A 15,190-nucleotide genomic window follows, 5' to 3' on the forward strand; every position below is an offset into this window, starting at 1 on the left:
ATAGGACACATGGTATAGAAACAGTAACTCAACAGGACACATGATATAGAAACAGTAACCCAACAGGACACATGATATAGAAACAGCAACACAACAGGACACATTGTATAGAAACAGCAGCCCAACAGGACACATGGTATAGAAACAGTAACCCAACAGGACACATGATATAGAAACAGCAACACAATAGGACACATGATATAGAAACCGCAACCCAACAGTACACATGGTATAGAAACAGCAACACAACAGGATACATTGTATAGAAACAGCAACACAACAGGACACATGGTATAGAAACAGCAACCCAACAGGACACATTGTATAGAAACAGCAACACAACAGGACACATGGTATAGAAACAGCAACCCAACAGGACACATTGTATAGAAACAGCAACACAACAGGACACATGGTATAGAAACAGCAACCCAACAGGACACATTTTATAGAAACAGCAACACACCAGGACACATGGTATAGAAACAGTAACCCAACAGGACACATGGTATAGAAACAGCAACACAACAGGACACATTGTATAGAAACAGCAGCCCAACAGGACACGTTGTATAGAAACAGCAACCCAACAGGACACATGGTATAGAAACAGCAACCCAACAGGAAACATGGTATAGAAACAGCAACCCAACAGGACACATTGTATAGAAACAGCAACACAACAGGACACATGGTATAGAAACAGCAACCCAACAGGACACATTGTATAGAAACAGCAACACAACAGGACACATTGTATAGAAACAGCAGCCCAACAGGACACATGATATAGAAACAGCAACCCAACAGGAAACATGGTATAGAAACAGCAGCCCAACAGGAAACATGGTATAGAAAAAGCAACCCAACAGGACACATGGTATAGAAACAGCAGCCCAACAGGACACATGATATAGAAACAGCAGCCCAACAGGAAACATGGTATAGATACAGCAACCCAACAGGACACATGATATAGAAACAGCAGCCCAACAGGACACATGGTATAGAAACAGTAACCCAACAGGACACATGATATAGAAACAGCAGCCCAATAGGACACATGGTATAGAAACAGTAACCCAAAAGGACACATGGTATAGAAACAGTAACCCAACAGGACACATGATATAGAAACAGTAACCCAACAGGAAACATTGTATAGTAACAGCAACACAACAGGACACATGGTATAGAAACAGCAGCCCAACAGGACACATGGTATAGAAACAGCAACCCAACAGGACACATTATATAGAAACAGCAACACAACAGGACACATGGTATAGAAACAGCAACACAACAGGACACATTGTATAGAAACAGCAGCCCAACAGGACACATGGTATAGAAACAGCAACCCAACAGGAAACATGATATAGAAACAGCAACCCAACAGGACACATGGTATAGAAACAGCAACACAACAGGACACATGGTATAGAAACAGCAACACAACAGGACACATGGTATAGACACAGTAACCCAACAGGACACATTGTATAGTAACAGCAACACAACAGGACACATGGTATAGAAACAGCAACACAACAGGACACATGGTATAGACACAGTAACCCAACAGGACACATTGTATAGTAACAGCAAAACAACAGGACACATGGTATAGAAACAGCAACCCAACAGGACACATGATATAGAAACAGCAACACAACAGGACACATGGTATAGAAACAGCAACACAACAGGACACATGGTATAGAAACAGCAACCCAACAGGACACATTTTATAGAAACAGCAACACACCAGGACACATGGTATAGAAACAGTAACCCAACAGGACACATGGTATAGAAACAGCAACACAACAGGACACATTGTATAGAAACAGCAACCCAACAGGACACATGGTATAGAAACAGCAGCCCAACAGGACACATGGTATAGAAACAGCAACACAACAGGACACGTGGTATAGAAACAGCAACCCAACAGGACACGTGGTATAGAAACAGCAACACAACAGGACACATGGTATAGAAACAGCAACCCAACAGGACACATGGTATAGAAACAGCAACCCAACAGGACACATGGTATAGAAACAGCAACACAACAGGATACATGGAATAGAAACAGCAACCCAACAGGACACATGATATAGAAACAGCAACCCAACAGGACACATGATATAGAAACAGCAACCCAACAGGACACATGATATAGAAACAGCAACACAACAGGACACATGGTATAGAAACAGCAACCCAACAGGACACATGGTATAGAAACAGTAACCCAACAGGACACATTGTATAGAAACAGCAGCCCAACAGGACACATGGTATAGAAACAGCAACCCAACAGGACACATGATATAGAAACAGCAACCCAACAGGACACATGATATAGAAACAGTAACCCAACAGGACACATGATATAGAAACAGCAACCCAACAGGACACATGATATAGAAACAGCAACCCAACAGGACACATGGTATAGAAACAGTAACCCAACAGGACACATTGTATAGAAACAGCAACACAACAGGACACATGGTATAGAAACAGCAGCCCAACAGGACACATGGTATAGAAACAGCAACCCAACAGGACACATGATATAGAAACAGCAACACAACAGGACACATGGTATAGAAACAGCAGCCCAACAGGACACATGGTATAGAAGCAGTAACCCAACAGGACACATGATATAGAAACCTGCAACACAATAGGACACATGGTATAGAAACAGCAGCCCAACAGGACACATGGTATAGAAACAGCAACACAACAGGACACATGGTATAGAAACAGCAGCCCAACAGGAAACATGGTATAGAAACAGCAACCCAACAGGACACCTTGTATAGAAACAGCAACACAACAGGACACATGGTATAGAAACAGCAACCCAACAGGACACATGATATGGAAACAGCAACACAACAGGACACGTGGTATAGAAACAGCAACCCAACAGGACACGTGGTATAGAAACAGCAACACAACAGGACACATGGTATAGAAACAGCAACCCAACAGGACACATGGTATAGAAACAGCAACCCAACAGGACACATGGTATAGAAACAGCAACCCAACAGGACACATGGTATAGAAACAGCAACCCAACAGGACACATGATATAGAAACAGGAACATAACAGGACACATGATATAGAAACAGCAACCCAACAGGACACATGATATAGAAACAGCAACACAACAGGACACATGGTATAGAAACAGCAACCCAACAGGACACATGGTATAGAAACAGCAACACAACAGGACACATGGTATAGAAACAGCAACACAATAGGACACATGGTATAGAAACAGTAACCCAACAGGACACATGATATAGAAACAGTTACCCAACAGGACACATGGTATAGAAACAGCAACACAACAGGACACGTGGTATAGAAACAGCAACCCAACAGGACACGTGGTATAGAAACAGCAACACAACAGGACACATGGTATAGAAACAGCAACCCAACAGGACACATGGTATAGAAACAGCAACCCAACAGGACACATTGTATAGAAACAGCAACACAACAGGACACATGGTATAGAAACAGCAACCCAACAGGACACATGATATAGAAACAGCAACATAACAGGACACATGATATAGAAACAGCAACCCAACAGGACACATGATATAGAAACAGCAACACAACAGGACACATGGTATAGAAACAGCAACCCAACAGGACACATGGTATAGAAACAGTAACCCAACAGGACACATTGTATAGAAACAGCAGCCCAACAGGACACATGGTATAGAAACAGCAACCCAACAGGACACATGATATAGAAACAGCAACCCAACAGGACACATGATATAGAAACAGTAACCCAACAGGACACATGATATGGAAACAGCAACCCAACAGGACACATGATATAGAAACAGCAACACAACAGGACACATGGTATAGAAACAGCAGCCCAACAGGACACATGGTATAGAAGCAGTAACCCAACAGGACACATGATATAGAAACCTGAACACAATAGGACACATGGTATAGAAACAGCAGCCCAACAGGACACATGGTATAGAAACAGCAACACAACAGGACACATGGTATAGAAACAGCAGCCCAACAGGAAACATGGTATAGAAACAGCAACCCAACAGGACACATGATATAGAAACAGCAGCCCAACAGGACACATGGTATAGAAACAGTAACCCAACAGGACACATGATATAGAAACAGCAACCCAACAGGACACATGATATAGAAACAGCAACACAACAGGACACATGGTATAGAAACAGCAGCCCAACAGGACACATGGTATAGAAACAGTAACCCAACAGGACACATGATATAGAAACAGTAACCCAACAGGACACATGGTATAGAAACAGCAACCCAACAGGACACATGGTATAGAAACAGTAACCCAACAGGACACATGATATAGAAACAGTAACTCAACAGGACACATGATATAGAAACAGCAGCCCAACAGGACACATGGTATAGAAACAGTAACCCAACAGGACACATGGTATAGAAACAGTAACCCAACAGGACACATTGTATAGAAACAGCAACACAACAGGACACATGGTATAGAAACAGCAGCCCAACAGGACACATGGTATAGAAACAGCAACCCAACAGGACACATGATATAGAAACAGCAACACAACAGGACACATGGTATAGAAACAGCAGCCCAACAGGACACATGGTATAGAAGCAGTAACCCAACAGGACACATGATATAGAAACCTGAACACAATAGGACACATGGTATAGAAACAGCAGCCCAACAGGACATATGGTATAGAAACAGCAACACAACAGGACACATGGTATAGAAACAGCAGCCCAACAGGAAACATGGTATAGAAACAGCAACCCAACAGGACACATGATATAGAAACAGCAGCCCAACAGGACACATGGTATAGAAACAGTAACCCAACAGGACACATGATATAGAAACAGCAACCCAACAGGACACATGATATAGAAACAGCAACACAACAGGACACATGGTATAGAAACAGCAGCCCAACAGGACACATGGTATAGAAACAGTAACCCAACAGGACACATGGTATAGAAACAGCAACCCAACAGGACACATGGTATAGAAACAGCAACCCAACAGGACACATGGTATAGAAACAGTAACCCAACAGGACACATGATATAGAAACAGTAACTCAACAGGACACATGATATAGAAACAGCAGCCCAACAGGACACATGGTATAGAAACAGTAACCCAACAGGACACATGATATAGAAACAGTAACCCAACAGGACACATGGTATAGAAACAGCAACCCAACAGGACACATGGTATAGAAACAGTAACCGAACAGGACACATGATATAGAAACAGTAACTCACAGGACACATGATATAGAAACAGCAGCCCAACAGGACACATGATATAGAAACAGTAACCCAACAGGACACATGATATAGAAACAGCAGCCCAACAGGACACATGGTATAGAAACAGTAACCCAACAGGACACATGATATAGAAACAGCAGCCCAACAGGAAACATGGTATAGAAACAGCAACACAATAGGACACATGATAAAGAAACAGTAACCCAACAGGACACATGATATAGAAACAGCAACACAATAGGACACATGGTATAGAAACAGCAACACAATAGGACACATGATAAAGAAACAGTAACCCAACAGGAAACATGGTATAGAAACAGCAACACAATAGGACACATGGTATAGAAACAGCAGCCCAACAGGACACATGATATAGAAACAGTAACCCAACAGGACACATGATATAGAAACAGCAGCCCAACAGGAAACATGGTATAGAAACAGCAACACAATAGGACACATGGTATAGAAACAGTAACCCAACAGGACACATTATATAGAAACAGCAACACAATAGGACACATGGTATAGAAACAGTAACCCAACAGGACACATGATATAGAAACAGCAGCCCAACAGGAAACATGGTATAGAAACAGCAACACAATAGGACACATGGTATAGAAACAGCAGCCCAACAGGACACATGGTATAGAAACAGTAACCCAACAGGAAACATGATATAGAAACAGCAGCCCAACAGGAAACATGGTATAGAAACAGCAACACAATAGGACACATGGTATAGAAACAGTAACTCAACAGGACACATGGTATAGAAACAGTAACCCAACAGGACACATGGTATAGAAACAGTAACCCAACAGGACACATGGTATAGAAACAGTAACCCAACAGGACACATGATATAGAAACAGTAACCCAACAGGACACATTATATAGAAACAGCAACACAATAGAACACATGGTATAGAAACAGCAGCCCAACAGGACACATGGTATAGAAACAGCAACCCAACAGGACACATGGTATAGAAACAGCAACACAACAGGACACATGGTATAGAAACAGTAACTCAACAGGACACATGGTATAGAAACAGTAACCCAACAGGACACATGGTATAGAAACAGTAACCCAACAGGACACATGGTATAGAAACAGTAACCCAACAGGACACATGATATAGAAACAGTAACCCAACAGGACACATTATATAGAAACAGCAACACAATAGGACACATGGTATAGAAACAGCAGCCCAACAGGACACATGGTATAGAAACAGCAACCCAACAGGACACATGGTATAGAAACAGCAGCCCAACAGGACACATGGTATAGAAACAGTAACCCAACAGGACACATGGTATAGAAACAGCAACCCAACAGGACACATGGTATAGAAACAGCAACACAACAGGACACATGGTATAGAAACAGCAACACAACAGGACACATGGTATAGAAACAGCAACACAACAGGACACATGGTATAGAAACAGTAACCCAACAGGACACATGGTATAGAAACAGCAACCCAACAGGACACATGGTATAGAAACAGCAACCCAACAGGACACATGGTATTGAAACAGCAACCCAACAGGACACATTGTATGGTAACAGCAGCCCATCAGCAGATGAGGATGTGAGTCATATAGCTAGTTAAGTGATCCGCACTCATCCTCCCTTCTCTCCTCCTCTCCTTCACCACCAAGTCTACAGCTTTATTGTCTGGCAATTACCTTGACAGACACAATTTATGTTCCCATAATCGCTTGCTCTCTTTCTCGTTAATACTCTCTCTCTCTCTTTCGTTAATACTCTCTCTCTCCCTAAACCTCTCTATTTTCTACCTACTCTGCTCTCTCTCTCTCTTCCCCCCCTCCCTGTCTGCCTGCCTCCCTCCCTCCCACTCTTTCTCTCGCTATCTCATTCCCTCTCTTTCCCCCCCTCTCTCTCCCTCTCTCTGTGAATGTGGTGTAATTAAGAAGGACTGCTAGAATGCTAGACTCGTTCACTCCAGCCTCCATAAATCTGAGTGGGGTTGCAGGTTCACTGACAGCCTGATGAGAAGGGGAAGAAGGGGACAGGACAGTGGCTGTGTCTATTTTGACACACATTAGCGTGGCCTGATAAAGTAGTCTCGTCAATTGGATTTGCTCAACCCCTGCGTCTTCCCTCCTCTGTCCTCTAGCGCCTACTTTTGAAAAAGGTCAAAGGTAATCGAGGAGAGGCGGTGAGGATAGGGAACGTGGACGAAAATGCGCCTGTATAAAATGAGACCCTTCTTCAGGCAAATGACATTTACAGAAGTGGATCCCCAAATAAAAGTGTAAAATGATAAAAACAACTTAGTTGTGCCAGACATTTATAGATAAAACCATAAGTATCATATGTTTTTTTTTAAACGTGTGCATGGTTGTCTCCTCAAAAATACAAACTGATTCAAAGAGGGTATGGCAGATATCAAAACACTTGTGCTTCCTCGCCAAAAGTTGGCTATAGAGGAGGGGAGGACCGTCTTCCGTTTGCCTACTAACGAACTGACACACTCCTCGACCACTCAACCACTTATCGCTTTCTGGGTCACAGAGAGAGGACGGAGGAGAGAGGATGGAGGACGGACTTTTGCCCAAACGAGAAAACCCCCTTAACCATGCTTACCTATACCCTTTCCTTTTTGTTCTTCCTAACCCTTACCCTGTCATTACCCATACCCCTAGCCTTATCTGTTCTTGTTCTTCCTAACCCTTACCCTGTCATTACCCATACCCCTAGCCTTATCTGTTCTTGTTCTTCCTAACCCTTATCCTGTCATTACCCATACCCCTAGCCTTATCTGTTCTTGTTCTTCCTAACCCTTACCCTGTCATTACCCATACCCCTAGCCTTATCTGTTCTTGTTCTTCCTAACCCTTACCCTGTCATTACCCATACCCCTAGCCTTATCTGTTCTTGTTCTTCCTAACCCTTACCCTGTCATTACCCATACCCCTAGCCTTATCTGTTCTTGTTCTTCCTAACCCTTATCCTGTCATTACCCATACCCCTAGCCTTATCTGTTCTTGTTCTTCTTAACCCTTACCCTGTCATTACCCATACCCCTAGCCTTATCTGTTCTTGTTCTTCCTAACCCTTACCCTGTCATTACCCATACCCCTAGCCTTATCTGTTCTTGTTCTTCCTAACCCTTACCCTGTCATTACCCATACCCCTAGCCTTATCTGTTCTTGTTCTTCTTAACCCTTACCCTGTCATTACCCATACCCCTAGCCTTATCTGTTCTTGTTCTTCCTAACCCTTACCCTGTCATTACCCATACCCCTAGCCTTATCTGTTCTTGTTCTTCTTAACCCTTACCCTGTCATTACCCATACCCCTAGCCTTATCTGTTCTTGTTCTTCCTAACCCTTATCCTGTCATTACCCATACCCCTAGCCTTATCTGTTCTTGTTCTTCTTAACCCTTACCCTGTCATTACCCATACCCCTAGCCTTATCTGTTCTTGTTCTTCCTAACCCTTACCCTGTCATTACCCATACCCCTAGCCTTATCTGTTCTTGTTCTTCTTAACCCTTACCCTGTCATTACCCATACCCCTAGCCTTATCTGTTCTTGTTCTTCTTAACCCTTACCCTGTCATTACCCATACCCCTAGCCTTATCTGTTCTTGTTCTTCCTAACCCTTACCCTGTCATTACCCATACCCCTAGCCTTATCTGTTCTTGTTCTTCCTAACCCTTACCCTGTCATTACCCATACCCCTAGCCTTATCTGTTCTTGTTCTTCCTAACCCTTACCCTGTCATTACCCATACCCCTAGCCTTATCTGTTCTTGTTCTTCCTAACCCTTACCCTGTCATTACCCATACCCCTAGCCTTATCTGTTCTTGTTCTTCTTAACCCTTAACCTGTCATTACCCATACCCCTAGCCTTATCTGTTCTTGTTCTTCTTAACCCTTATCCTGTCATTACCCATACCCCTAGCCTTATCTGTTCTTGTTCTTCCTAACCCTTACCCTGTCATTACCCATACCCCTAGCCTTATCTGTTCTTGTTCTTCCTAACCCTTACCCTGTCATTACCCATACCCCTAGCCTTATCTGTTCTTGTTCTTCCTAACCCTTACCATGTCATTACCCATACCCCTAGCCTTATCTGTTCTCGTTCCTCCTAACCCTTACCATGTCATTACCCATACCCCTAGCCTTATCTGTTCTTGTTCCTCCTAACCCTTACCCTGTCATTACCCATACCCCTAGCCTTATCTGTTCTTGTTCTTCCTAACCCTTATCCTGTCATTACCCATACCCCTAGCCTTATCTGTTCTTGTTCTTCCTAACCCTTACCCTGTCATTACCCATACCCCTAGCCTTATCTGTTCTTGTTCTTCCTAACCCTTACCCTGTCATTACCCATACCCCTAGCCTTATCTGTTCTTGTTCTTCCTAACCCTTACCCTGTCATTACCCATACCCCTAGCCTTATCTGTTCTTGTTCTTCCTAACCCTTACCATGTCATTACCCATACCCCTAGCCTTATCTGTTCTTGTTCTTCCTAACCCTTACCCTGTCATTACCCATACCCCTAGCCTTATCTGTTCTTGTTCTTCCTAACCCTTACCCTGTCATTACCCATACCCCTAGCCTTATCTGTTCTTGTTCTTCCTAACCCTTACCCTGTCATTACCCATACCCCTAGCCTTATCTGTTCTTGTTCTTCCTAACCCTTACCCTGTCATTACCCATACCCCTAGCCTTATCTGTTCTTGTTCTTCCTAACCCTTACCCTGTCATTACCCATACCCCTAGCCTTATCTGTTCTTGTTCTTCCTAACCCTTACCCTGTCATTACCCATACCCCTAGCCTTATCTGTTCTTGTTCTTCCTAACCCTTAGCATGTCATTACCCATACCCCTAGCCTTATCTGTTCTTGTTCTTCCTAACCCTTACCCTGTCATTACCCATACCCCTAGCCTTATCTGTTCTTGTTCTTCCTAACCCTTACCCTGTCATTACCCATACCCCTAGCCTTATCTGTTCTTGTTCTTCTTAACCCTTATCCCACCCTCATTCCCTTTCTTTTATCCCAAACCCTGTCCTTACCCTGAAAGGTCATTGTCGATGACCATCTTCTGCAGGCCGGTGGAGATGCTGCAGCCTGCCCCGGCGTTGGGCGGTGACCCCATACGGTCAGAGGAGGACGGAGCGGTCATGTTCATGGTCATGCTGGACGGGTTGGTCAGCGCTGTGTTCACCTCCCGGAGGATCCTGGGTAGGGGGCCTAGCTTGGAGGCGGAGCTCTGAGGGTTAAAGAGGGGTTCAAGGTCAGAGATGGGGTCAGGGGTCATGGTAGCTCTGTGTAGAAGTTGAGGCCTTTGGACAGAGTTCTAGGATCAACTTTAATCCTTTCCAAACCTAATAACTCATTAGGGCGGGCAGTATGGGAGATGCAAGACTGGCCTTGTCTGGGGCAAACTTCCTCCTACTTAGGTTCACTGTTAAGCTTTGTATTCGTGGCATCCTTCACAGTTTTCTACTCTACTGTTTGAAGCCATTTACGCATTCATGTGGCAATTTTGCAACTTTTACATGCACTGACTTAAACCTTGGATATCAGTAGAGACCTCCCTGTGCCTGTATCAGACAGTGAGCCTGGCTGGGGTATTCTTTTTCCCATTACAGAGAGCTAATCTCCCTCTGATTATGTCCTTCAGTCTGAATAACGAAACAGGCCGGCCTCAGAGCCTGGAAGGACTTGATTTTGGTTGGAGATAGACGGGAGTGCTGTCCTCAGTGAGGATGGGATGCAGCACACAGAGTCTATGGGCTTTGCCCCCAATATACCTAGTAATTAACACGCTGGGATGGCTCTCCATGCGGAACCATGGCTAATGCACTAGGTGTCCCCGCAAATCCATTTGGATGCCTCCCACATAAACATAGTGTTTTACATCTATGTCCTCCCAGGCCCTCCCAGGCCCTCCCAGGCCCTCCCAGCGTTACTAAATGCAGAAGGGCAGTGCTGACTTCATGACTTGACCAGGGGAAAACTCCAGGCTAGTTATAGAGGTTACAACTAGGGACCTGGAGTTTTTCCTAATCAGGTAACATAGTCAGGAAAGACTTGGGACCTGGAGTCTTGGAAAAAGCTCCTGTCCCTATACAGTATACTGTATATTTCATGTGATGACTACTATGTCCATTGTATTAGTTGTCATTGCCTGGTCAGCCCTACCTGGTCCATGGTAGAGACGACCTCTGACAGCAGGTTGTGCAGGGTGGACAGCTCCCGTCCCAGGTCTATGTAACCTTCGAACCCTGCTGTGTTAGAGATGGTCTCTGGGTTAGAGATCTCCAGCAGGAAGCGCTGCATGTTGGTCCACTCATGTTCCAGGAACTGGTTCATAAAGGACATGTACTCCTCCTTACTGCCAAACCTGGGAGAGATGGAGGGAGGGAGGGATGGGGGAGGGAGGGGATGGAGGGAGAGAGAGAAAGAGAGAGAAAGAGAGAGAACGAGAGAGAAAGAGAGAGAAAGAGAGATAGGGAGGGATGGATGGAGGGGGAAGGGGAGAGAGGGAGAGAGAGAGAGAAAGAGAGCGCAAGAGAGATAGGGAGGGAGGGAGGAAGAGATAGGTTGAGTATATAGAACACATACTCTCTTTCAAACACACACACGCACTCAACACCAATACACACACTCCATAAACCCACACACACACTCACTTGGCGAAATTGGCCAGGTTCTGCGTGACCTTGGCGATGAGTGTGAGTGTGCGTGCGGTGCGGTCATCAGGGTATTCCTGCATCAGATTGAAAAGTGACGGGGACATAACGGCCGGACACAGGAAACGCAGGAACAGAGACGCGCTGATCAGACGCTGGCTGATGTCCGGTCGCCCCCGGCTACTGCACTCCTGTCGCCACGATGCAAACACCTCCTTGAGTTCCCGTGGAAACACACTGCAGGGGAGGGAAAAGAGGTGTTAACAGCAATATGGAGGTAGGTACACGTTCCACACACCTATTTATTTTCACTCTCATTTTACAGAGAGCTACAGAGAGCTATACTTTATTGCTGTTTGAACAGGTGAATTTAGGTCCTGCATAACAACTATAGAACAGCTAACAGTAAGCGCTGAAAGCATATGGCCATTCATATCACTATGGTATGAAATTATAAACACATGGTAACAACACATATTATTGGTAATGCATTGTGGGTGGTGTCCCAGAAATTACCAGTAGGAGTTGATGATCTTGCAGAAGGCCAGCTCACAGCACATCTTCAGGTTGCTCTGGTGCTCCTGCAGGTCATTGGACGAACACTTGGACGGGTCCACCTCACAGTTCTCATCTGACTCATACAACGCCTTGATAAACTCACCTACAACACAGGGAGAGAGAGACACGTCAGACAGTAACATTCATTCAACTCAGCTACAACACAGGGAGAGAGAGACACGTCAGACAGTAACATTCATTCAACTCAGCTACAACACAGGGAGAGAGAGACACAGTCAGACAGTAACATTCATTCAACTCAGCTACAACACAGGGAGAGAGAGACACGTCAGACAGTAACATTCATTCAACTCAGCTACAACACAGGGAGAGAGAGACACGTCAGACAGTAACATTCATTCAACTCAGCTACAACACAGGGAGAGAGAGACACGTCAGACAGTAACATTCAGTCAACTCAGCTACAACACAGGGAGAGAGAGACACGTCAGACAGTAACATTCATTCAACTCAGCTACAACACAGGGAGAGAGAGACACGTCAGACAGTAACATTCATTCAACTCAGCTACAACACAGGGAGAGAGAGACACAGTCAGACAGTAACATTCATTCAACTCAGCTACAACACAGGGAGAGAGAGACACAGTCAGACAGTAACATTCATTCAACTCAGCTACAACACAGGGAGAGAGAGACACAGTCAGACAGTAACATTCAGTCAACTCAGCTACAACACAGGGAGAGAGAGACACAGTCAGACAGTAACATTCAGTCAACTCAGCTACAACACAGGGAGAGAGAGACACAGCCAGACAGTAACATTCATTCAACTCAGCTACAACACAGGGAGAGAGACACAGTCAGACAGTAACATTCAGTCAACTCAGCTACAACACAGGGAGAGAGACACAGTCAGACAGTAACATTCATTCAACTCAGCTACAACACAGGGAGAGAGAGACACAGTCAGACAGTAACATTCATTCAACTCAGCTACAACACAGGGAGAGAGACACAGTCAGACAGTAACATTCAGTCAACTCAGCTACAACACAGGGAGAGAGACACAGTCAGACAGTAACATTCAGTCAACTCAGCTACAACACAGGGAGAGAGACACAAGTCAGACAGTAACACTCAGTCAACTCAGCTACAACACAGGGAGAGAGAGACACAGTCAGACAGTAACACTCAGTCAACGCAGCTACAACACAGGGAGAGAGAGACACAGTCAGACAGTAACATTCATTCAACTCAGCTACAACACAGGGAGAGAGAGACACGTCAGACAGTAACATTCATTCAACTCAGCTACAACACAGGGAGAGAGACACAGTCAGACAGTAACATTCAGTCAACTCAGCTACAACACAGGGAGAGAGACACAAGTCAGACAGTAACACTCAGTCAACTCAGCTACAACACAGGGAGAGAGAGACACAGTCAGACAGTAACACTCAGTCAACTCAGCTACAACACAGGGAGAGAGAGACACAGTCAGACAGTAACATTCATTCAACTCAGCTACAACACAGGGAGAGAGAGACACAGTCAGACAGTAACATTCAGTCAACTCAGCTACAACACAGGGAGAGAGAGACACAGTCAGACAGTAACACTCAGTCAACTCAGCTACAACACAGGGAGAGAGAGACACAGTCAGACAGTAACACTCAGTCAACTCAGCTACAACACAGGGAGAGAGAGACACAGTCAGACAGTAACATTCATTCAACTCAGCTACAACACAGGGAGAGAGAGACACAGCCAGACAGTAACATTCAGTCAACTCACCGAACACACATGTTTTGTTATTCTATCCTAAGTGGGATTTAAATGTATTTCCATTAAAAATCCTATTTTCCCTAACCCTTAATCATTACCCTAACCCTAACTCCTAATCCTAAACCCAACCACTAATATCTTACCCTAACCCTAAACCTAAGCCTAAACCTAAGCCTAAAATAGCCTTTGTCCACATGGGGACGTGGGACATTTTCCTTGTTTTACTATACTTGTGGGGACTTTTGGGGATATTAGGTCCCCACAAGGATAGAATAACCAACCCCCCAGACACACACACACACACACACACACACACACACACACACACACACACACACACACACACACACACACACACACACACACACACACACACACACACACACACACACACACACACACATACGACAGGAGGTTGGTGGCTCTTTAAATGGGGTAGACGGGCTTGTGGTAATTAACAAAATGTATTCATAAAGCCCTTTTTACATCAGCAGATGTCACAAAGTGCTGTACAGAAACCCAGCCTAAAACCCCAAACAGCAAGCAATGTAGATGTAGAAGCACAGTGGCTGGGAAAAACTCCCTAGTTTGGCTGAAGCGGAAGAGGTGGAATGGTATCAAATACATCAAACACATGTTTCCATCATTAGCCGATAAGAGAATCAAAGGCGAATGCGTTTGTTGCAGGAGGTAGTTATAATAATTGTCCACTAGGAGGCTCACTTTTCTGTTGTCCCTCAAGGACCTCTGAGATGGAAGGACAATGATGTCCGGCCTTTTAATTAAAGTGAGACTGAACCACTGAATG

The 15,190-nt window shown here is 44.6% G+C and overlaps 1 protein-coding gene across 5 annotated transcripts in view; it reads right to left on the reverse strand.

Annotated features, from left to right (window-relative positions):
• The window catches only part of LOC139544181 (disabled homolog 2-interacting protein-like), a 267,245-nt gene that overhangs the window by 22,989 nt on the left and 229,066 nt on the right, over positions 1 to 15,190 (reverse strand). For all 5 annotated transcript variants that reach the window (XM_071350999.1, XM_071350998.1, XM_071350997.1 and 2 more), the window contains 4 exons: positions 12,593 to 12,737; positions 12,077 to 12,313; positions 11,586 to 11,787; positions 10,454 to 10,650 (listed from right to left, as the gene is read on the reverse strand). In XM_071350999.1, the coding sequence (XP_071207100.1) occupies positions 10,454 to 10,650; positions 11,586 to 11,787; positions 12,077 to 12,313; positions 12,593 to 12,737 (781 nt within the window). The remainder of the gene's footprint in view (positions 1 to 10,453; positions 10,651 to 11,585; positions 11,788 to 12,076; positions 12,314 to 12,592; positions 12,738 to 15,190) is intronic.

Source organism: Salvelinus alpinus, chromosome 18 (assembly GCF_045679555.1).
Source record: "Salvelinus alpinus chromosome 18, SLU_Salpinus.1, whole genome shotgun sequence".
NCBI lineage: Eukaryota > Metazoa > Chordata > Actinopteri > Salmoniformes > Salmonidae > Salvelinus > Salvelinus alpinus.